This window comes from Staurois parvus, unplaced genomic scaffold (assembly GCF_062004578.1).
Source record: "Staurois parvus isolate SC_StPar_1 unplaced genomic scaffold, SC_StPar_1.0 ptg000299l, whole genome shotgun sequence".
NCBI classification, from domain to species: domain Eukaryota; kingdom Metazoa; phylum Chordata; class Amphibia; order Anura; family Ranidae; genus Staurois; species Staurois parvus.
Window position 1 is genome coordinate 475,905 of NW_028318095.1, and position 26,013 is coordinate 501,917.

Consider the following 26,013-nt stretch of genomic DNA (forward strand, 5'->3'; position numbering starts at 1 on the left):
CACAGGAGGAGCTGATAAGTTATTTCCTTCCGGATGGAACTTGCACGTGACTTTTAACCCTGTGTTGGCTATGGATATTATATGCCTTTTTTTACTACTACTCTTGTGAGTATAATTTATTAATAAATGCATGAACTGTTTACTGAGGTAATGCACAAGGTTGGTGCGCTCTTTTCTTTTGTTCTTTACTACAGCAAATTGAGTATAACCAGGAGAAGCAAAGAAGTACTGGTATCTGAACAAGGGGCACATCAGGAAATTAAAATGAAATGATAAAATCCCCCATCTGGGAAGAAACAAGCACTACAGATATTGGTGGCCCCTTGGGGTACCATACTGGTATTGTGATTGCAGGGGATAACCAATTCCAGTTGTTTAGGGTACCGTATTTTGTGATTTATGTGACAAATGTCTTTTATGGATTGTTGTTCTTTTATCTTTATGACAATTAAAAAAAAAAGGTTTTTTAAATTGATATGTGATTTGGGGTGTACGTGTCTATAAAGTCCATGATTTCCAATGTTATTCTATACATTATCTCAGGATGTGGCACAAGTTGCTACCATTAATCCCCATAGTACCACCCTATGGTTAAATCTCTTGACTAGTGCAAAATATGAAAATGTCTTATAAAGACAAGGCTCATTTCACAATGATTTAAAGTGGTTCTAAAACTAAAATGTTTGTTCACCATAATGCATTCCCTGCATTAGGCTAGATTCACACCTATGCAGCATGCATTTGATCCGTTTCTGCAGTACTTTTTTTTTTATGCGTTTTTGCATTTTTATGTGTTTTTTTGCCAACTTGTTGCTGGGCAGATTACAAATCCAAAAAGCATCAAACGCATAAACTCACTACATGCTTTTCTGCAGCATCTCTGTTGAAGTATATTGAACCAAAATGCACCACTTTGCATTTAAAAAAAAGTCCCTGTCCCTTTCCAAAAATTGCACCGGTTGAAAACATGGAGATGTGGACTTCACCTATAGGAAATTATGGTAAATGAATTATAGTGCATTTCTGCATAACACAAAATAAACCACAAAATGCTTAGGTATGAACCTAGCCTTAAAGTATAAAACATTTTGCCACTTGCTGTGCCCCCCCTTCCCGAAAGACTTACCCGAGTCCTCTACTGATCCAGCGCTGTGCCCATCTGTAGTTGTTCTCCTCTGTCTTTCTGTTCTCACAGGAGGATCAGGTAGCACCGGGAGTTATTGGTTCTTGCTGCTGTCAGTCAAATCAGTAGGGATTGGGGGAGCAGGGTGTCTATGGACACACACAGCCTGGCTTGGAAGTCTGCCCTCATAGCAAGCCACTTACTATGGTGGCTGACACTGAAGAGGAGGAACTGAGAGCACTAGCAGGGGACCCCAGAAGAGGAAGTATGGGGCTGCTCTGTGCAATACCAATACACAGAGCAGGTAAGTATAACAGGTGTATTATTTTAATTAAAATGTACCTTTTAGAAACGCATTAATATCAGTCTAAGGCAATTTATTTTCAGCCTAATGACTAACTTTTAACATTTCATTGGACTCAGCTGAAAATAATTGTCACTTCTTTTTATTTTTTTAATAAATAAGGATACTTACCCTGGTGTATTAACTTTGTGAACTGTGTCCATTACACATATGACATAAAGCAAAACATGAACAACCACAAACAAATACGTAAAAACACCTGAAATAATGAAACTAAACTAAATGAACAGGTATGAAGGAAAAAGTAAGCAGGTAAAGCAGTTAGAAAGGGATTTGATGAGAAAGCAAGGTTTTGGGTAGTATATAGGTTAGGAGCTGGACAGAATGGGTACATGGTTGTATCTTCCTCTGGTATACATACCGTAATTACTGAGAGTAGCTAGAGGCTTGCTAGAAGCCTGGGTTTAGATAGAGAGTTACTTCAGGTTAAGCTGGGGGGCTCTACAGGTCAGGCTTCTGGTACCTCCCTATGGTCTAGAAACTTGGAGAAGCTTCTAGAAGTCAGTAGGCAAAGTTGAGGAGGGGCTGAGCTGCATATTTATGGGAGTCTGACCAATCTCAGGCAGGAGACCTGGCAGTGTGTCAGACCAGCCCATAAATATGATAGAGCCTGGCCAGCAGGTCGGGTGGAAGATGGAGTGCTGAGAGATGCTGGTTCTGCCTCCAGGTTGGAGGCTGGAAGCTGTAGGAGGGAAGAGGAGGACTGGTGGAGGGAGCTCCACTGCCCTGCAGTCCACCAGGGAAGGACAGCCTGCAAAGCTTGCAGAGAAGCCCAGCTACAAAGGCCTGAAAGCTCTTGGCAAGTCTTCAGGGGACAGTTCATAGCTTACCAAATCCCTTGTCCTGGGATCAGATACCGTAGCCAGGTGGGCTGGTGTTTTGTTCACACAGGGGAGTTAGAGCTCCTACAAGTTAGGACTTTGGTAAAAATCTATTCAAGGGTACTCTGAGCTCCTGCAAGTTGCTTAGTTTGCTAAAGACTGTCAGGGTTCTGGCTGGAACACAGTCATTCATCTGCCATTTTCGTAGTATTTTTGAGTAGGAACTTGTCCTGTTTTATTCTGCAATCAAGTTGGGCATCCCATAATCCCTATCAAAGTTAAATTCCCCAATAAAACTAAAAAAAAAGTCCTTGGACTGTTTTTTGTGTCTAGATACAAGTGGAAAATGCGTGTTGCCTGGCTGTGCAGGAAGTAAAAGGGGACCCAAAACCAGTGGCTCTCAAAAAGGTAGTGCTACACGGCGGTTATTTAGGAACAGGCTGATTTATGTACACAGTAGATGTAGTCACACAGGTAGAATGGTAAGGCAATAAGAATGAAGTGATGAGGAGCTAAATAGCCTTCCAGAAGCCAGCTATGTGTGGTAACTAATTAAAGTATTACTAAAGGCAAAACTATTGAAGATTTTAATAGAGTGGAGAGGGGTTAGAACATCTAACTGGTTTTTATTGCTGTGTGTGTTATCCGTGTAGAGGACTCCTTTAGGTAAATTCACCCTCTATTTATCCTGTTTTAAGGTTATTGCCAAGAGTTAAAGAAAAATAAATCACTAAATTTGGGTTTTCACCAGAACAGGAATATACCAGTGGAGACTCTAGTTCTGGTGACCCTGGCGAAAACCAGGGAAAAATTCACTTAGTAGGGATTTTATCTCACTTCCTGTTGTGGATATGGGACAGGGAGTTAAGGGAAATTTCCCCAATAAGACAAAAATGGTAAAACACTGACAGGATTTATTTCTCACCCTTACTCTAGTTAACCACATCCCCGCCACCCTATAGAAGATATACTGCTACAGGGCAGCAGGGGTGCGCGAAATCACGTGTATATATACGTAATTTTGCACTTCTGGGTAGGGGGCGCATGTGAGCACTACCCGCGCTGCCATCCGCAATTGTCAATCACCGGGTCCTGGCCGGTGATTACCCGCTGGCACCCGGAGATTACCTAGGATCTCCGACAGGGAGGAGGGCTGCTTTGTTTACGAACAGTCCTCCTCACTGTCGGCTCTGGATGGCTGTGCACAGCACCGGCATCTAGAGCAGTGTAATTACAGTGAAGCACCAGCACACCGCCCCCCAGTAAAACACTCCCAGCACATAGTTAACCCTTTGATCTCCTCTATTAACCCCTTCCTGCCCAGCGCCATTAGTACAATGTCAGTGCTTTTCTTTAGCACTAATCACTGTATTGGTGTCACTGAGGATGTCAGTGACACCAAGTCAGTTCCCCCCAGTGTCAGAATGCCTGCTGCAGTCCCGCTATAAGTCACTGATCGCCGCCATTATTAGTTAAAAAAAAAAAAAGATTCCAGTATCCATACCGCCATTTGTAAACGCTATAACTGTCACGTAAACCAATTAATTTATATGTATTGGAATTTTTTTAGCAATGACATGTAGCAGAATACATTTTGGCCTAAATTTATGACAAAATTTGAATTTTTACATTTTTTTTACTGGACATGTTTAATAGCAGAAAGTAAAAAAAAATGTTTTTCTCAAAATTGTTAGTATTTTTTTTTCCTATGGTGCAAAAACTAAAAAAACGCACCGGCAATTAAATACCACTGAAAAAAAGCTCTATTTGTGGGAAAAAAAGGACGTAAATTTCATTTGGGTGCAGCGTTTCATGACCACACAATTGTCTGTAAGTTAAAGTAATGCAGCGCCGTAACGCAAAAAATGGCCTGGTCAGGAAGGGGGGTAAATCTTCAGGAGGGTAAGTGGTTAAAAATGTCAGAGGCTATAGTCAGATGTCTGCTGACTTTTCATAAACAGACACTTACTGTACTTCTCCAGGGATGCAGCACTGTCCTCAACTGGGCCTGTTCTTAGCTGGTCTTCGGGTCCCTGGCACCTCCATGTTAACTGTAGGAAGCCAGCTGTGACTCCTTGGGGCTTCACAGCCGACTCCCCACTGTGCAGTCTCCTGGAACCTTTAACATGTCCCAGGAGGTTGTGGATGAGGGAAGGGGTGGGGGGGAAACTTCCACTCTGAATGCAATTCCAAATATGGGGGTGAGGGGAGATAAGTGGAACTTTTTTGTTTTTAGGTGAAGTTCCACTTTAAGCCGTACTAGGTAGTGGCAGACCCTGCTGTCACAATCGCGGCGTCAGACCCCAGACCTTCTCACCAAACTCGTGACCGAAGGACTGGCCGATCCAAACCGCGATGCGACGTGCGTAACAATACCGCGCCCAGCTGCACCCTTCACAAAGATTTTTCAGCTAACTGACTACAATCTACTGTATGTACCTGCAACCTGAGCGATTGTTACTGGGTCGGGTAATTACGCAACTAACTCTGCACACTGCCACCACCTCCTTTTTGTACAGAGAAAGAGGAAACTCGCGTTATCAGTTATAACACTATAATGACTGAAATAATCGTCTGTATAAAATGGTCCGCAGGCCGGTTATACAGAGGTTTAAACAAACAGTAGCGTCTCCTCAAAGGCAGGGATTCGTAAATTGCAATTAAGAACTATAGAAACAGTTCAACACTTTCAGAAAGAGAGATTTATTACTAAAAGGGTCAAACAGGTGCAATAAAATATTTACAGAGAACATGTAACTAAGATATATATATATATATATATATATATATATACATACAGAGAACCATAGCACAGTAAAGAGATATCAGAGAGAGGTGAAAGGGTTAAAGTACTTGCCAAAGTCCTGGGGTTAGCAGATCCAAGTCAGAGCAGGAGGGTGCTTTGATCTCCCTATGTTAAGATGGAAAAATGGGAGAATTCTTCAACTCTCCCCCTAAGGCTTGACAGCCTGCTTTAAAGTTTCCCAGCAGGGGGTGGTGATGAAGTAAAAAGACCAATCCCCTGTTGAGAGAGGGATCGTCAGGCGGAACCCTAAACTGGAGCCAACATCTTTCATAATTCATATTCTGGTCCATAACTTTCCAGCTGCACAAGTGACATTCCACCCGCAGGTATTTTATTATGCAGACAAGTCTGAGGATTATCTAGATATGAATTATGAAATTATATGTTGCACGGTTCACGAGTTCTATGTTTCGGCTGCCCTGATGGTCCGAGATAATTCGAATGACCCATCAAACTGTTCGCCTGCTCCTAGCCAATCTGACGGGATGTCTGGTTTTTATGTAAGTCTCTGATATTCCAAGATATGAAACATAGGGGAAAAATGTATCTTTTAAAAATTGTTATCTGGTGCAGGCTTCTTGGGAATGCCTTGAACTCTGGGGAAGGCTCGGTTATCTTTTTACGAGACGTGAAATTACACAGGTTCTCAGGACAGTGGGACTCCAGCTCTCCTGAGGGGGGCTTTGTAGCTCTGGGCTCCCTGCTGCTCTAGCCTGCCATTGACCCACAACCAGGTGTCACGGTGGCTGAACAGAGAGGAAGGGGGAGGATGAAGGAAAAAGATATTTCAGGACGGTTAATCTCTTCACCAAGATGGAGGTTGAAGCCAAAATGGTTGAACCGCGTCCATCTCTGATGCACGCGTTTGCGACACCTGCTAGCGAACATCAAAAAGCAGGGTTCAGTCCAGGTATTACAGAGCCATCAGCAAGTATTCTGACTGTCCTGCATGTTCCTGACATGGGTATTACATTCTTCTTTACTACTGAAAGATCATATAATGTCCTAGAAGCGGAATAAAAAGACTATTGCCCAGCATTTTAAATCCCTGTAGATTTAATCACATCAAAGCTCAATGATCTATGCAGACACTTACCAAAGATTAGTTCCATACATTACTAGTTTGAAAAACAATGATACATGTCTATATGCATATAAAATGCAGCGCTGTAAAATTATCAAATCATGCAAATCAACACAATAGTAGTCCTGGAAAGGTGCTCATTAATTCCCAGTGTCAATGGAAAGAATGCAAACTAACCAGAAGTGCATTTGAAGTACGCATGTGTGTAAGAAATCCTGGAGATTCCCCTCTCTCCCTCTGGTCAGAAAATGGATATGTGCTGAAATGGATGATAACGTCCTCTTGTGGAAAAGCGAAATCCTGCAGGCCAGGACGCTCCCAGGATAGGATATTCCTCTTCAATGGAACCAAGGCTGGGATTGAAATCACTCTGTGGCTGTGAAATTGGGAGAGAGACCCCTCACAGAGAACACAGAGAGATACTCATAGTGTAGTATATTACTTCAATTTATTTAAAAAAACCAAGTAAAAAACATGTAATCAGGTGGCAAGTGAAAGTGACCCACTGACCCTCTTAAAATTAAAGGTGGCCGCCGGGCCTCCACATGGCACCGACGGCGTAGTGTCAACGACGTCCACAGGCTCCTGCTGACGCGTTTCGTGCGCACGCACTTCTTCTGAGGTAAAGCAAGGACCATGTCTGATACATGTCTGTCATTTTCAGTCTATAACAGATCCCAGCAAGGAAGGAAAAACAACCCAACCCACTTCCCACGAGTGCCTTCTGTTAACCTTCTAAGGTTGAAACAAATTCCTTTCTGAACCTACAAATAGTTGGTGGAGTAGCTACCTGAATCAAAACCTGTACTAAACCTGCCCTCAAGTCATGTTATCTTTGTAGGTATGGAATATTTTGTGTCTCAGCCATGCTATATAACTAGCTGTGTGAACACGTACAGCACATGGACACTTGGTGGGATTCAAGCAAGGGTTTAGGAACACTGGCTTAGGACACATTCATTTAGCAGTAGGATTTACAAGGTTGGTACGGTCTTGGTGGCCTTTTAGGAGGCTGCTCCCGTAACAACACTATGGTCTTGAGTTTGAGTTGAGCAGGAACAACATGTTTGTTTTTCTGTTTTATAACAGTTTTGTATATAATACTTGTTTGTACGGGTCCCTTCTTTGTCTTCAGGTGCCTATGTCTATGTTTAATATGCAAGTGGTAGAGGTATTAGTGTATATGAAGATGCACAAGGGAAGAGACTGATCTCAATGGTAATCTCTGTAAAGTGTTGCAAAATTGTATAGGCTATATAATGATAATAGTAATAAAATGGTAACATTGTCTGCATCTGTGATCACAATATACATTCACTTATTCTTAACCTGAATAAAGATGTGGCCTTATTGCTCATGGTCTGCTGAAACTAAACATTACATGTTTAGGTCATGTGTATGTTTTACATATTAGTGTAGCCTTTGGTGTAACCATGTATTATGTATTCAATTTGTCATTAAGGTCTTGGCTATAAGGAGAGCTTAGGAAATATTGATTTCTACCCAAATGGAGGAACAGACCAACCAGGATGTCCAAAAACGATATTATCAGGTAAATCTGCCATATGTATATGAAACAGCTGATATGAATAGATTAAAGGTATTTTGTAAACCTAGAGTTCAAGCAAATACGTGGAACCGACACCTCCCCCCAGCGATAGAGAGACACTCACCTTCACAGCTCCGGACATCCTCGGGAACTACAGTAGAGTCGGGCTGTGCATACACCATCAAGCAGCCCACCTGGTCCCCATGCCATGTGTGTCCCTTCTTCCTGATAAATGCCGCCATAAGTAAAGGCCTGATTTGTCTTGCAGTAAATACGCCCCTGCCTGGGAGTTCTATCTACAGGAGTGATCTAATGAAACAATTGGTGGTTTCCTGCTCTCAGGCATCTATCAGTTTAGGTGGACTGTTGTTTTAGGGTTCTTACTGTAAAGCTGGGAACATGTGTTGATGGGGATTGACAGTCGGAACACTCTTTAAAAGCTTTGCCTTTCTCAAGTTGGCCTCAGAGGGTTCAATAAATTGTATCTATTATCAGAAACTGGTTTCAATTAAATGAGGAAAATGTGCCATGTATGTTTTGATTACTTGCTTGTCATTTTTTTTCATTTGTTCTTTCCTGCAGGCTCTGAATATTTCAAGTGTGATCACCAGCGCTCTGTTTTTTTGTATATTGCATCTTTAAATGAGTCTTGCAGTGTTGTTACATTTCCTTGTGACAGTTACAAAGATTACCGCACTGGGAAGTGTGTGGATTGCACAGCATATGGACCCCTGGGCTGTCCAGTATTAGGTAAAGTTTAATAGGTGGTATTGCCTCTCAAACGTAGCATGTAATGCTAAAATTGTCACACCACAATGCAAAGCATCAAGATCGCGGCAATGTCTACTCATCCAAGCAGCATCATGACTGCTTGCAGGTGGGGGCGGATCAACTGCATGTTTTTACCCTCCCGCTCATGTGAAGGGAGCCTAATACATTCAAAGGGGCAGATTTAAGGTGGAAATACACGATTAGAAAATCGACCGATCGGTCATCCGTCGACTGAGAGGCGTTTGTTCATTGGTTGAAATTGTGGCCCACATTAACACAATCTAAAAAAAATCGTTTGTCAGACAATATGTAGTGTTGATGTCTTCTGTACAAGTGGGAGTGATGCAGTGTGCCTGTGACCTTGTAGCCACACCCTTCTGGCCAGAACGAGCGATATACACAACAATTAACAGCAATGAGTATAATATAGTTTATTACATTACCTATATACTGTACATAAATAGTGATACATAAAAATAGAATATGCAGAATTCTGGTTTCATTATCTCATTAGGCTAATATACTTTTAACATTTGGATTTTTCGTTTGTGTTTATGAAGATTCCTTGGACATAAACATCCCGGTCATCTTCCGTTTTTCCGCTCATGCGTGATAGTGCTTGATAGATTTTTTTCGTACGACCTTCATACCAACGCATAGAAAATCGGTCGTTCGTATGCGAAACAACAGCATTTTTCACTGTTGTTCAACTGGATTTTTTCATTCACAATATTGTTATTGGTTAAAACATCCTGCTCATCAACGAAGAGAAAATAGTTTGATCAGTGGTTCCGCAAAATGTTTCGTACAATTTTCTTATGTGTACGGGGCATGAGTAAAACTGGAGCACTCAGAATCTGGTGCAGCTGTGCATGGTAGCCAATCAGCTTCTAACTTCAGCTTGTTCAGTTAAGCTTTGGTAATAAAACCTGGAAGCCGATTGGTTTCTTTGTAGAGTTGCACCACATTTTTTACTCCGCATTTTAGTAAATACCCCCAATATGCATGTATCATATGGTAATCTGAATGACATAATTAGAATACACTTTGTGCAGTGAGTAATTGTCCCAGAAATTGTATGCATCCTGTAGATATGTTGTGAACACTCCAAGCATCATGCTGGACTGCAATGTTGATTGTGATTGTCGGTCTGAATTACCATTGTTCAAAGATGTCTTTATTATCACAAAAGCGCATGGCACATCCACATAGCTAAAACCACCTGCACCCACCCAATAGCGAGAAACAATGCCATTTAAGACATATAATACAATAAATATAATTTCATGCTAGATTACTCTTCATTTTTTTTTGTGTGCAGGCGATGGCTAAAATTCATTGTCATTGTGTAACCCACTCCGGGTCCCTCCTAATTACTTTATATAATTGCCGGGGCCTAAAATGTGCTGATTATAAATTATGAGCCTGTGTGGCGGTTGGGCACTAATGACACTGCGTGTGCGTTACAGGTTTTTACGCTGACAAGTGGAGAGATTATCTGGTGGCGAAGAATCCTCCAGTGACGAAGGCTTATTTTGATACGGCGTCGGTGAAACCGTTTTGCAGTGAGTGAAATTGAATTTGCATAAAATAAAAAGCTGTCAGAGGGAGATAATAGTAGCTTGGGGAAGTTGGCGACATTTACTTGGAACGCTAATTGCTTCAGACGGAATAATGTGAACTGTGAATTATAAGGATGAGAAGAGGACTGTACAGTGTGGGGGGGTTGTCTTCTTTTGGCCTACTTCTTTGTTGTAGTCGAATTAGGGCCGTTCCACCCAGGCTTCTTCTCACACTGGGACCTATTTAAATATTGTTGTGTGGTCGCGGCCCGCAGCTGCTTTGTTCTCTCGGCTGCGCAGTGATCTTTAATCTTTTCTGTGCTGCAGGGGCGTACAAAACAGAATTATCCCTGCCACTCGAGGGATTGACTAAGCCCTCGTCTCTCTTACAACAAAGAGAACAAGTGCACAACTTGACCTTGATTTTGTGGAAACGCATTTAAGATGCAGTAAACATACAAATATAATTACAGCAGAGAAGACGGGGTCCTGGTGAAGAAATTAAACAGACAAATACTGGGATTTATCAGCCCATGCAAAGATAAGGAAACCTATGTTTATGAGCCATGCCAGTCAGCCAACTCTGTGGATCTGAGATGTAAGCAGATTATTAAGCAATAAAAAAAAAGAAAACTGAATATAATGGGGTTGATTTACTAAAGGCAAATAGAGTGTGCGTTCTGCTTTTTAAACTTTTTTTTTAAATAGATGCAATCTATTATCTTATCTTTGAATAGGACTGGAATGTGTATAGGCATCTTAGGTTTAAAGGGTAACTCCACTTTTGTGGGGAAAAAATAGCAAATTAAAAGCAAAATAACATTGCTTATACAACTGCGACACAAGTCATATTGTAATTGAATGTTATTAAAAATTGCATTTCCTTTTTCAATCTGCAGTGCTGTAATTTTCTGTAAGATGCAATATGGCATTTTACACAGATGGTGTACAGAACACCCCTGAAAATTTCATTTTCTGCTTGTTGGACTGGCTCAGTGATTTTTCTTCTTGTTTGACTGGCTCACTGATTTTCCTTCTTGTTTGACTGGCTCACTGATTTTCCCAGAAAAGTCAGATTTCAGGCGTCACCTGCAACAAATATATCATTTTTGGTGAGCTACTGCCAATAGGAAATCACATCTAAAGGGATGCAGATCCTGACACTTTCCTCATTAGAACACTGCAAGTGCAACAGCTGATTGATAATTATGAAAGCACTTTCATTAGATTCCCTTTCCACATGGACAGACAAACAGCTTGTTGAGAAAAAAAACCCATCCCCCTCTGGGTGATATATGTACATTGCAGAGATTTTAACAACAAAAGTGAAGTTACTCTTAAACTAATGTAATTTCTTTTTGGATAGAGTAATGAAGCATTAGAACCACCGTCAGGTCATATTGTTGAATCGCCACTGGATAAATTCACTCACAGTATTTGTTCTAGTAACTATTACCACCGAGAGAAAAGACAAAATTTTGAGCTGTCACTGGGGGCGTGGGAATCATCAACTTTTTGTATCACAATTTTTTATGAGTGCATTTCCCTTCCCTTGGAGATCTCTCCTCTAATTTCCTGTTGTATTTCAAATCAGGAAGTGAGTGAATCCCACGCAATGGGCCAAAAATAAAAAATCTGAAGAGTTAAAGTGGAATTCTAATGAAATACTAACTAAGCTTAAACTTGCTCCTACCACCATTCTAAGCCTATTCTATCCCAGTGAAATGAAAGATCTGTATACTTACCTATTCTGAGGGAGCTCCGGTCTAGTTGAGGCCAGCTCTGGGACCTGTTCATGCAGTGTAGAGGAGAGACAGTCCACAACGGATTCCCCATAGTAAGTCTTTGGGTGACGCCATGGCGAGGCTCTGCAGCTATTGTTGGTGATCTTTCCTCTTCATTTAAACCTGGCCATTAGAGAGAACATGTGACCAGACTGGATCACCCTCAACATAGGTAAGTATGGACATCTTTCCTTTACAGGGTAGTTAGTATTTGACTATGCTTCTACTTCAAAGCTTCTCTAGTCTATCCAAGACTAAAAAACATTTTGACCTTGCTGTATATTTTGACATACTGAACTCTCCGTACCCAGTTAGAAAATGTGGATGAACAGGCAGCGTACATGTGTTCATTTTGTACTCATAGGATACTTGCTGATGGGAAAAAAGCTGGAAAACTAATCTGCTGTTTATAATTAATATTTTTGGCGTCTTCCTCTTTTAGTGTTTCATTATTACTTGGATTTTATTACGTCAAACCTTAATCAAAGGAGGGGTTATATTACCATCAAAGTTGAATCTACATCTGGAAACACAACTGAGTCAAAGTTGGACCAGTAAGTCTTTAAGTTCATTGTGTATACTACTTTGTTACATTTGACACATTTTAAAGAACAATTCTCTCTCAATCTTGAATTTTTTTTCAGTGTCTGTCATGCTCCAACCCGCCCCCCCTCCATAGGGACAGCATATATGTAGTACTTTGTCCCATGTCTGTACTTTGTAAGTTCAGCTACAAGGTTGAACTTGGTGCCCTCATATCCCCTTTCCCTCACAGCCATCCAGCGTAGCTAGCAAGGAGATGGTCTGTTGATAAGCGGTGCTTGTCTCTGCTCCCATCACTTGTCCGAGACATGTGGAATCAAGAGTCAGGTAGAGGTACGGGAGGATGATATGCTCATCCTCTCTCTCTATTCTGCTTGCTGCTGCTTGGCTAGGGCAAGTTTTTGGAGCTGAGACAAGCATCTGGTTATCAACCAGCCATTTTCTTGCTAGCTACATTGTTGGAAGGCCATGGGGTGGCTTGTCTGACTCCATAACTAGGCTTACAAAACACATAGGAACAATGGGACAAAGTACAGGCTGTACAAACAAAATCTAACATATTGCTGTATCCATTGTGAACTGCATGGATGGACGAATCTCCCACTGTACCTTATTTATGTCTGACAGCCAAAGCCATTAGCTGTCAACATACCCGAACAATGTCGGCATCTGTATGGGTACAGGTACTGTTCAACTGTTTCCGCCTGGCTGCTTTGATTTTTAAAATAAAGTATGTTGTGCAGGAAAGTTGCTTTTTGTACAGCCAGATTTATGGGGAGGTGTGTGGAAGTGACAGCAAAATAGGATCATCCCCATTGGTTCGGAACTACTATGCAGACCAGGACTCAGAGGTGTACAGCTTCTATCTTGGGCTTAGGTTTCTGATTAGTTCCATTTAATATGTATGTTCAATGTTTGCATGTATTGCTGTTTTCCAGGGATGCTGCCTTGTTTGATAAAAATCAGGAAACGACCCTGCTAGCCAAGTTTGATCAGGATTTTGGGCAGATTTCAAGAATCTTTGTGACATTTACCACAGGATCTTTGGTAGGACCAAAATACAAGCTGCCAGTTCTAAGAATGAGGCTCCGATCCACAGCAGATCCTTACAGGTGATGAATTTGTTTAATATTAAATACATTCATTCATAGGACCATGTTGTGATGAACCTTCTACAAAAGATACAAGAGACCGCTGTTGCTTTTTTTACTTTTTTGCATTTACGGAGTGTTATGTTCAGCAACACTATCATTTTCCAAATAAGCTATAATTTTTTTTTCTAACTAAAGCAGTCTACAGGAATATTCCACCCTTTGCACAATAAATTAAATAAATAAATAAATGCACCCATACTGATTAATTAAAAAAAAATGTGTATTTATTATGTTTTTGCATTGGAGCCTGCAAAGCATTGCAACGGTAACCAATGGATCACAGGGCAATGCCTCCGATCCATACCTAGCTATGGGGCTGAAGGAAGTATCCATAGACTGAGTGATGGTGACATCTGCACTTGTGATCCATTGAGATTCCTGTGAATGGATGATGCAGCTCTGTAGGCAGAGCCACACACAATTGTGCCAAATTCAAATAATGACAGAATGGGAGGGAGAATTCTTTTGACTGAGTTACATTTTAGCAGCAGTACTGCTTGCTGAACATGACAGCAGGTATACATTTTGCCACAGCATGTGTAATCCTTCATCTTGATATCGTAACCATTTCAAAATTGGGCCAATTCTGACATTTCTCTCATACATGTAAAAAAAGTCTGCATTTTTATGCTGGAAAATTAATTTGATGCCCCAAACATTATACATATATATTTTTAAACAGAGGCCCTGTAGAATGAAATGGTTGTTGCAATTTTTATGTAGCATGATATTTGCATAGCAGTTTATCAAGCACACATTTTCAGAAAAAAATACACTAATGAATTTTAGTGCACACAATCACAATATAATACCCAATTTTTGGAAAAAGATGATCTTACGCACAGTAAATATATACTTAACACGCTTTAAAAATGCATACACCTGTTTAATGGCAGCAAACTATGGTACCTAAAAATCTCCATAGTCAACATATGAAAAGCCTTTACAGGTTACCAGTTTGGAGTTACACAGGAGGTCTGGTGCTAGAATTGCTCTTATTCTGATGTCCACATATGTGTACATATTCACATTTGCGTGTAAACATGGGGGGGGAGGGGGCGCGTCAGGGGTGCTTTAGATAGTTTCATTTATTTATTTTTTACACCTTTTTTAATTTTTTTTCTAAATCAACTTAATTGCTATCACAAGGGATAAACCGCATCCCTTAAGATAACATGGGCAATGACAGGTTCTCTTTATGGAGAGATCTGGGATCTATTAGACCCCAGATCTCTCCTCTTTCCTCCAAAGCATCTGATCACATTTAGATGGGTTTGATCAGTTGCTTTACAGGCTGGTAACAGCTTGTAAGCAAACAAACCAAGACTGGAAATTACGAAATCCTTGCTGCTTCCGGTTTTTTACATCACTGGGGTAGTTGGGTGGGGGGGGGGGTGTTGGGGGAACAACAGAAATTCCACTCTGTGCAGTGCATCAGATGCCACCAGCCACACCGGTACTGAGAAAGGAGAGCCCAGTAAGGCTAGGTTGACACCTATTCAGCTTGCATTTCACCCATTTGTGCAGTGCATTTTGCATTTTTGCACATGCGTTTTTGAAGCTTTTTTTTTTTTCTTATAGCTAGGCAGATTTAAAACACAGCAAAAATGCACTACATGCTTTTCTGCAGCATTTCTATGAAGTCTAAAAAACAGAAAACTCAACTTTTGCGTTTAAAAAAGTCCCTGACCCTTTCCAAGAAATGCACCAGTTGAAAACGCAGAGATGTGAACGTGTCCCATAGGAAATCATGTTAAATGGACTGTAGTGCTTTTCTGCAAACCCTGCGGAAAACGCTTAGGTGTGAACCTGGTGTAAAGGCGGCAGGTCTTAAATCAACATTAACTGTTTAATCCTTATGCTGCTAGCATTAGTAAATATATGGGAATGTATATTATATTTTCTTTTTTACATTTCTTCAGTTTCTTCCTTCTTTCTGGCCTAGACCAAAGTGATCTCATACATCCCACGGGCTTCACTGGCATTTTTTTTCTTTCATCTGGAGGAGGGGAGGAGGGGCTTTCGTAGCCAAGTGCACTCTCCTGCCTGCATGTCTGAGCTAAGAGCAGATGGATTCCAGGAAGTAGGTGCTATACGAATCATCTGCCCTTACTTAAGTGATTCAGAGTCAAAGTGATTCTCAGCAAAATAAAGCATGGATACATGGATGGATGGGTTTGCTTTTGAATATCAAAAATGAATTCTGGGTCTGAGATTAAAAACATCATTTCAGTCTTTGCAGATGACACCAAGCTGTGCAGTGGAATAACGTCCTTACAGGATGTCTCCAACTTACAAGCCGACCTCAATGCACTGTTTAATTGGGCAACTATGTGGCAAATGAGGTTTAATGTTGATAAATGTAAGGTTATGCACTTGGGGGCTAAGAATATGCATGCATCATACATACTAGGAGGGTACAACTGGGGGAATCAATGGTGGAGAAGGATCTGGGGGTTCTGGTAGATCACAAGCTTAATAATGGCATGCAATGCCAAGCTGCGGCTTCTAAAGTGAGCAAAATCCTCTCTTGTATTAAAAGAGGTATAGACTCCAGAGAGAGAGATATCATTTTACCCCGGTACAAATCATTAGTAACACCTCATCTGGAATATGCAGTTCAGTTTTGGGCACCAATTCACAAAAACAACATTGGGGAACTGGAGAAAGTACAGAGAAGGGCAACCAAACTGATAAGAGGCATAGAGGAGCTCAGCTATGAGGAAAGATTACAGGAACTGAATTTATTCTCTCTCTCGAGAAGAGGAGATTAAGGGGGGATATGATCAACATGTATAAATATATCAGTGGTTCATAAAGTGAACTCGGTGTAGAGTTATTCACCCTGAGGTCATCATAGAGGACAAGGGGGCACTCTTTACACCTGTAGGAAAAGAGATTTAATCTCCAAATATGGAAAGGCTTCTTCACAGTAAGAGCTGTGAAAATGTGGAATAGACTCCCACAAGAGTTGGTTCTGGCCAGCTAATTAGATTGCTTTAAAAAAGGCCTGGATTATTTCCTAGATACACAGAATGTAACTGGATACTAACATTTATAGGTAAAGTTGATCCAGGAAATATCCAATTGCCTCTCGGGGGATCCGGAAGGAATTTATTCCCCTGCAGGAGAAAATTGGATCATGCTTTGCTGGGTTTCTTGCCTTCCTCTGGATCAGCTGTCGGTAGGATTGTAGCTTTTTTTTTTATGGTTGAACTAGATGGACTTTTGTCTTTTTTCAGCCAGACTAACTATGTAACTACTGTATATAACTATGAATTGAATAGCATTTTCAGATTGTGGTGTTCAGATACAGTTTTTATTTCTGTTTTAAAGAAAACCTGAACTTCTCATTCAAGGCAAACGAGCAAGTTTGTTTTATCTTTGTGTTTTTCTGTTTTTCAGGACATCATTCTGTCGATATGACTTTGTATTACAAGAGAACATTCAAGTGGATTTTCTGCCAGTTCCCTGTAAAAACTCCAACTTGTTTTCCTCGTGTTGCAGTGAAAACACACAGCAGTGCCCAACACCATGGAAATCTCAGTGGTAGTCTAGCTGTTCTAACATGTTCCCATAACAGAATATTCAACAAGCAAGCTGAAGTTAGAAAAAAAATACAAAATACCCATAGCTAACCAATAAATGATGGAGTCCTATCCCTCAACAATGAATTTTGATTGGTTGCTGTGGGCTGATGCACTTTGCACTATACCTTATTGGATAGGTTTGTTTCACTGTGAGCAGCACTTCTCTTGAAGGACTAGGTTCTTCCTTTAAACTAACCAGGTGGATTGATATAATTTTACCAGCAGCAGGATACTCATTTAATATGATTTTGCCCTACTTGGCCTGAACATAGCATTAATGTGAATAATATCTTTAAGCATACATCAGAACTGTAGATTCAGTGACATATGTCTACTCGTTTTTTTAAGTAGACTTGAAGACTTTTTTATGTTGTATACAGTAAGATAGGATTATACCCCCTGTCAACTTTTTTTTTTTTTCGCCATCTGTGTCTCATTGGGGAAATTTTGCTTCACTTACTGTCCCATAGCCAAAACAGGAAGCGAGAAGAAATTCCTTCCAAGTTCTGTTGTCACCAGAACTGGTGTCTCAATTGAAAGACTTCCCCCTCGATTTCTGTTCTGGGGACAAACCACAATTTTGGATTTTCTTTCACTTTTGGTGATAATGGTACACAGGGGAAAGAGGGGTGAATCTCCCCAAGGGAGCACAGACAGCAGTAAAAAACTGACAGAGGTGTTCTAAGGTTCCATGCACACTGCCTTAAAAAACACTGCTCCTAGAGGAGTTTAGGGTTCTGCCTGTAGAAGCAACTAATGTTATCCTATGTGTCCATGCACATTAGGTAGTCTAGAGGCGTGTTTTAAGCTCTGCGTTTTAGAGGCAAATTAAAAAAAAACAAAAAACGATTTAAATCTAGCATTTTTTTTTCTGCCAAGAGAGCTGCTGTTTTTTTTAAGCCAATGTGCATGGGGCCTAAATGTATAGCTGAAACACATATATAGAAAGTGCATCTATAGATTTAGAAAGTGGTATTCATACTCTTATGTCCCAATCTCCCCTGGACTGTTGGGGTTGCCCATACCAAAATTGTCTATGTATTTTATATCCATTTAACCTACAATGATGATTCCCTACTAGTAACCTTTCCATCGTGATATTATATACAAACACGAACACTTGGTGCAAACAATGGTCAAGTTGGTTGGTATCAAGCTTTCCAGTGTTTTGGAATATTCAAAAATGCTTCAAATGAATTAATGGACAGCCTCAATCATCTATTCTTTTTAAATGTTCTCTGTACATTTCTGGAGGGTTGGCAACCAATAAATGCATGTCATGGGAAGGGTGACAACACTTGACATAAGCTGCAGCTCTACAGAGCCGGTGCTGCTGTTCTACCTTTTGCCTCTTCTTTGGGCCAACGGTGAACAATGGAAATTCAGGTTCTGATCTCTCCTTCTGTAAATCCACTTACAGAGCAGACACTTCCATTGTAAGCTTCATTTCCAGAATTCATAACATGTGGAAAATTAAACTGGATCTAATGCCAAAACCTTTTAATCATTTTTGGAGAGTGTGGAGAAGTTCCAGTTTGTATTGCTGTCTGTGTCCTTGCTTTGGAGATTCACTCTCTATTCATTCTGGTGACCTTTTTCAAGGAGAATCTAAAATTTGAAGTTGCCACCAAAACCGAAATGGCAAGGAAATCTTAGGAGAGGATTTGCCTTAAAGCAATTCTAAAGGTTTACTTTTTTTAAAATAATAATAAACCTGTCTATACTTACTTACTGTGTGCAGGGTGGAACCTCCTCTTCTGGGGTCCCCCACAGGCTCTCTTGGCTCATCCTGTCTGTCGAGTGCCTCTACAGTAAGTAGCTTGCTATGGGGACACCCGCTGCTCTGTGTATCCATTCAAACGCGGAGCCGCAGCTTGGCCCCACTTCTCTCTTCTCATTGGCTGACTGGCTGTGATTGACAGCAACAGGAGCCAATGGCTCCCGCTTGCTTTCTCAGCCACTGAGCAGCCAGAGACCCGGGACAGCTGAGGCTGTCATTCACATCGCTGGATCTCAGTGGGGCTTAGGTAAGTATTGAGGGGGCTGGGAGCATTCTCTGCACACAGAAGGTTTTTTTGCCTTCATGCACAGAATGCATGAAGGTAAAAAACCTTCAGCCTTTACAACCATTTTAAAGTGGTTATAAACCTTTCCATATACTCAGTGAAGTGGCTGGCCTCAGGTGATGCACAGAAATGAAACAAATCCCGCTACATAAGTTGTACCTGTTTATCTGCAGCAGTCTGTCTTCTACATCCATTCAAAGTGCATAATTTACACAGGTTTGAAAAGCAGGGGGTGAAGAGTTAAAGTTATATCAGTGAAGAGAGCTCTGAGAGCTGATTGGAGGGAAGGGACACACCTCCCTGCACACAGATACAGAGCTGAGGCTGTCAATCACAGGTTATGCCCTCCCCGTCACCATTTTTCTCTTGGTGTCAGGAAAACTTGTCAGAAGTGACTCATGCTGATAGCAAAGCAACAGGGCAGCAGACAGATGACACTTGCTCTAGACTAAGGCACACACGCACGCACTATAGAGGGATATGCTTTGTTCATATTACATGTATGAGGCTTACAACCACTTTACAAACAGTGTGGCTGTGATGGGCTCCATCCGCATAGCCCTGTCATTCATTCACAGTAATCTGTGAATGAGAGAACTACTAGTCCTGTCTGCCATGGTTTGTAGTTCTCAATGAACAGCGAAGGCGCTGTTGAGCACCTTTTGTAGTTCATGCACATGCCCTGCAGCTTTCAAACTGACAGCCTATACAGAGGTACAGGCTGAGAGCTGTAGAGCTTGATGAAAGAGTGACATTGCACCCACAGTCCACTGATCACTGGTGCAATGCTTTGCAAGCTCCTGCAGCAACAAATAATAAATGCACATTTATAATTTTTCCCAAAAGGCGAACTTGACCAACTCAAAGTACCTTCTGCTGCTGTGATTCAACTTCCTGTCAGAGGGTGGCTACCTTCGTTTTCTATGGTGTATGAAGGAACGTAGCCACCCCACTTTCTTGCTCACTCCAAGATGGACTATGGGATTTTTAGTGTGCATAGAACAGCACACATGACCACAGCAAGTGTGCACTGCTTGTTTCAAACAAATAGAACTGAGGGGGAAATTGAAAGGTTTGGGAGCTCATTGGAGATTTCAGAGGAGGCACAAAAACACAAAATAAAAAATAGATTACAGGGCCATTAAGTAGTGGAAGGGTATGGATTATTTTTGAAGAACAAGGTTATAGTTTAGTGTTAGTTTTTAACGTTTTTCACACCAGTAGAGTTGAATTTGTGCACAGTGCAGCTTGTATCAACGTGCTGTGCAACACGCTGCAGGACAAAGTTACATAGCAGTTAAAAAGAAAAACATGCAAGCTCTGTAATGCATTTTAACAAGCACTGCAGGGCACATCAGTGTGCATTTACCTTCCACACGTTATGCACATAATAACATGCATTGCGTGACGTGTGTACAGGGCAAGAAGTGAAGAGAAATCTCTTGAATTTAAAACAGATGGCAAAAAAAAAGAAAACAAAAACAAGAAAACTGACCACTCTATCCCTACTCTATCCAAAATCAAAACTAAAATGTTTTTTAGATTTACATGTACTTTAATAGATGATTAAACTGGAAAATAAAATTCAGGACCATTAAAGAAAAACTGTATCCTGCAGGTACTCTATAAGTCACACCGGTGCGACTTGGCATGCGATTTAATAGTTTCAAATCACATGCAAAGTCGCACCCTATTGTCTGCAATGGAAGTGATCATATCAATGCGATTCCGACTCCGTTGGAGTCGACCAATTTTGAAAGTACTACATGTATTACTTTTTGCAAGTTCAGATCCAACTTGCATAGACATCTGTGCATGAAGAAGTACAGATGTCTTCCAAGTCACTCCTGAAGTTGCACTGACATTTGGTGTGACCGAAGACTTAAGCAGACTTCTTTTGAAAGCTCTGCCAGTAAAACTACAATTCTAGTTGTAACCTATATCTACCATTTACATGTACAATTCATAAAATGAAACATTTCTTCCTTTACTCTGTAAATGGAAAATTTTGGCAAGAGCTATTACACTAAGCCAGACTTTCTCAATTTTTGGTCTCGGGGAGCCCCTGCTTATAATTACTATAGCCTCAGTTTATTGTATATTACCATGATGGTCAGTGGAAAGAATACTTCTTACATTTGCGGTCAGTGGAAGGAATCCCCTGTAACAGATAGCTAAAATGTTCATTGGTATCAGCCGTTACAGAGGTAGAAATTGCTCAGGGAACCCCTTGCAACCTCTGGAGGAACCCTGGTTGAGAGGGGCTGTACTAAGCTTTATACGTTTAAAGCAGAACTAAAGGCAAAACTTTATTTTTAGTTTTGAATAGAGTAAGGGAGGGTTTCTGATTTTTTTTTTTTTTTCTTTCCCATCTGTGTCTCATTGGGGAGATTTCCGTTCATGTCATGTCCCATAGCCAAAACCGGAAGGGAGAATAAATCCCTCCTAGTTGTCACCAGTGTCGCAAAATCTAGCATCCCCATTGGTAGACTTCCACTCTATTCCTGTTCTGGGGAGAACCCAAAATCTGGGATTTTCCTAAACTTTCACATTCAATGATGATGGTAAATGTGACAAATAGAGAGGGTGAATCTCCTGAATGGGAACACAGATGGCAATAAAAACTTGAAAAGGCTTCTAATCCCTCTTCAGGGGTCCTAATCCCTCTCCACTTTATCAGAAACTAGCATAAAAGTTTAGCTTTTAGCTACAATTTTAAGTACTTTTTTGTTTTTTTGTAATACAGACATGTCTGTTTTTAGAGCTGGTTCACTTATATGCGGATTGGATGAGGTTTGACATGTGAAACAACATTGCTTCCTAAGGTGCCTGTTCATATATGTCCAGTGCACTGGCAGTACGGATTGAAAAGTAGTCTTGTCCGATTTCTGAGCGGTCTGGTTCAGGTGTGGATTACAGGCTCATTGACTTTTATGGGAGCTGCTTCTGAATCGCACATGTCATGAGTTTGTGAACACGATTTCAGGCCGGTTTTCTCTCCTAATCCTGATTTAAACCTGACCTGATCCTGATCTAAACCTGACCTGAACTGCTGTACAACTACTTTGTCAAATAGTTGAGAAAATGGAGCTTCAATTCACACTGCACATTTGTGAATCCACAGCAAAATGTTCTACCTCTATGTGTATATTACTTTGAGCAGTCTTATATTTTTCTCCTGCTGAATATCATATGTAATCAATGACTGAAAAACCATTCAGGGGCAGTCAGCAAAATGTGTCTGACATTTCCATTTTAGCCAGTAATGACATGGTTATTACTAATATTATTGTATGCTGCTGGACTTTTCTATGTGAACTTGTACATTGCCAGGACTAGGTAAAGTAACAGGATTGCCTGATGGCATTCATCACTCAAAGGTAAGGCCCCTATCATCTATCACTTTAGCAGGAAACCAGGACCCTGCTAGTGATTTGTGAGTGTGATTCACATGCGGAAACTTGTCGCACATTGTGCAGCGCATTCACTTGAATGGGCTGCAGTATGCACGATCTTCTCTCTAAAGGAGCTCAGGGACCAAATTTTGGATCCAAGCCAGGAGTGATTTTACAGTCTCATTTTGTCATGTGACAACTGTCAAAATCATGCTGCATTTAGGGTGTCATTCAGGACAAATGGCACCAAAACACACATCGCACAATTTACAATTGTGGGCAGAATTGCAATGATTTTTCCCATGATTCCTAAGTGCCCATATGTGAACAGGGCCTAACACTTTCAGGGCCATGCCAGATGCCACTTAAAGCTGGTTACACACTAGTAGATTTTTGAATTAACGTTTTTTCAAAAATTCTGAACAATGACTTCACAAATGTCAATTGAAAGTAATCCAAGTTTTCTTTTGTTATTAACATTCCGTTTTGGAAAGAATGGACGTTCCTGAATGAAAACCATATTCACTGTTAAAAATTCCTTTGTTTGAGAAAAATAATTTTTCTGCGTTCTTGTACCTGGATGGTGACTCAAAACTATTGAAGCCTCAGCCAGCACAACAGCTTGTATTTTAGGAGGGCAATGGTAGACTGAGTGGTTGACTTTTAAAACTAAACTCCAGGCAAAACACAAAATATACTGTTAGAATGCATCCATATATGAACATGTTTTATATGCAAATGAACTTTTTACGTTTTTGTTGGCTGCAAATACCGATACTTATATTAGATGCATTTACTGTGCAATGCATTCACATTATTTTTTGAACAGATACCCGCATTCATTTGCGTTTTTTTTTTTTTACCTGGAGTTTTCCTTGTAATGCATAGCAACCAATAAAGTTTCAGTATAATGAAGGAAGATCTGAAATAAATCTGGTTCTGATGTCTAAAATAGACTTGTTAATATGTATATAATGTATGGATGTAAATGGCTAAAACAAAATTTGTTGCCCAACCGTATGTATTTTTTGTAATCATGAATTTATGACAGTATATTTTTTTGTAATTGTACATACAAATTAATAAAATTATTTATATACATTTTATATGTTCCTGTTGAGTTTAATTTATAAAGGTTTACTGATATGTTATTTTTTTTCGTTGTGTTTGATTAATTGTCACAAATGCAATGATTTAGTCCAAATAAGAGCATTTAGTGTATGAGAAAAATATAGGGGCTGCTACTGCTGGTCTCCTTTAGAAAAAGCTAGCTGTCTGGCTGTGCGGCTTTTTTTTTTTTATTTCTGAGTCTGAGATTTGGAACAAGTGGGAGAAAAGGCAAAGTTACTGTAGACATGTTCGAAGCCAGTGACTCAAAATATCTAGGCCAAACCATAGCAGCCAGGTGACTAGCATTTTCAGGAGCGTTCAGTAGTAGAAAATGTCTGCTATGACGGAATACATCATATTCTGATTTGTGTAACATTGGTGCCATTTCACAATTGCTAAATACTATCAGAAGTAGGGGGCAGGTCATAGCGTGATTCACACAGGAACATGCTGTGCATTTCACATGTGAATCGGGGTACAGTGTGATTTTAGCCCCTCTGTTTGAATGGGCTGAAATTATGCTGGACCGCATCAAAAGTAGTGCACATTCTACTTTATAAAATGCACAGCAACCAGATCGCATTGTATCGCCGTACCATGTGATCCTGTGCAGGCAAATGCGCTGTTTGTGACCTGCTTTTGGGGTGTTGTTAATGCTGACACCTGCTGCAGATTGCAAGTGCAGTGCATTTTTTTTGTTTTGGACGTGTTGCAAGAAACGCATGCGGAAAGCCAATTTCCTGCACCATGTTCTGGTGTAAACTTGCCCAAAATCTGCACTGCATACAGTGTACTAAGCAGACACAGAGTTGGAGTCTTTAGCTGCCAGTCTGAAGTTCTGGTGTATTGGGGCTACCTGGAAGATGAGTCTTACCCTCTCGACTTGATCTCTTACCCTCTCGACTAGTCGTTAAGTGGGATAAATGGAGGGGGAGCCAACTGGCTGAAACATGGACATTAACATAATTTTAACATACAATAATGTCTCATTTAGCCACAGTTCCTACTTCAAGGATTCCACTGGTCCTTGGACTTGTCCCAATATGACAAGCTTTGTACACAGACAGTGTGGGCAATTTTGTAAGACATTTCCAACACAATTCCGGGGTGTGTGGATGTAACTGGAAGCCTTGAGCCAAATTCAAGAAAACCTAGCAACATGTTCATTGTAGGCATGGATGGTACCACAATTCTTGTTTGCGACAATTTTAATGTTCTGCGCTAATATTGCAACCAATTTTTAAAAGCAATACTGCCATACTGGTGAAAAGGGAAGTGCAAGTAAATCTGACCATTTATGTGTTGGAGTAAATTGTTTATTGGGTTGAACTTATTGTGATACATTCTGCAACACAATTTATCTTCCTTTTAAAGACAAATTGAATGTTTCCAATCAGCCCCCTCTTTCTATACTTACCTGAGCCCGATCTTGATCCAGTGATGTACACAAGGGCAGAGGTTCTCTCTGCTCTCTCCCCCCTCAGATACCACAGCGGGAGCCTGCTATAAATCACAGACAATGAGGAGAGAGAGAGGGGGGAGGGGCAGATGCTCTGTGTGTCAATGAATACACAGAGCATGACTCAGGAGAGAGCCCACACGGGTACCATTGTGCTATATTCTTTATGCCCAGTGCACCCCTGTGCCTTTTTAATGAGGGGTGGGCTCCCTCCAGACTTACCTGCCCTTAATCTATCCAGTATTATACAAGTGCTTCTGCTATGGAGGATCTCAAAATTTATAGTTAGGACCAGGGGCGGACTGACAACTCATGGGGCCCCCAGGCAATAGGGGATCATGGGGCCCCCGTGTCCTTGCCCAAACTCAAAAAAGCCTATGAAGGTACCAGGGGCATCTCATGGGGCCCCCTACTGACCCCGGGCCCTCGAGCAGTGCCCGAGTTTCCAAATGGTCAGTCCGCCTCTGGTTAGGACTGCAACTAATACTGGGGTGCCTTGAAGTGGTCTCTGCACACATTTGCAAATACATGCGTAAGCTGCAGAGACCACTTGATGGCAACGCAGTATTAGCTGCAGTCCTAATTATCATTATTGAGACCCTCCATAGTAGAAGCACTTGTATAATAATGGATAGATTAAGGGCAGGTAAGTCTGGAGGGAGCCCACCCCTCCTTAAAGGCACGGGTGCACTGGACACCCAGCATATAACACACTGGCAGCGAAGTCGTCCAGTGTTCCCCTCACAAATATATCAAGATTACAAACAAATGGTAACTGCCCCAACCTTTAACTCGCAGCAAGGAGCACATTAACAACAGGGGTTCGTTTACA

At 40.9% G+C, this 26,013-nt stretch overlaps 1 protein-coding gene across 1 annotated transcript in view; it reads left to right on the forward strand.

Moving 5' to 3' along the window:
• LOC149457869 (lipase member H-like) overlaps nt 1–23,718 on the forward strand; it is a 59,703-nt gene extending 35,985 nt beyond the window's left edge. The window contains exons 5-10 of the mRNA XM_089682896.1: nt 7,661–7,750; nt 8,330–8,497; nt 9,988–10,083; nt 12,307–12,418; nt 13,346–13,519; nt 16,967–23,718. Of these exons, the coding sequence (XP_089539022.1) occupies nt 7,661–7,750; nt 8,330–8,497; nt 9,988–10,083; nt 12,307–12,418; nt 13,346–13,519; nt 16,967–17,114 (788 nt within the window). The 3' untranslated portion in view covers nt 17,115–23,718. The remainder of the gene's footprint in view (nt 1–7,660; nt 7,751–8,329; nt 8,498–9,987; nt 10,084–12,306; nt 12,419–13,345; nt 13,520–16,966) is intronic.
• The last annotated feature ends 2,295 nt before the right edge of the window (nt 23,719–26,013 follow it).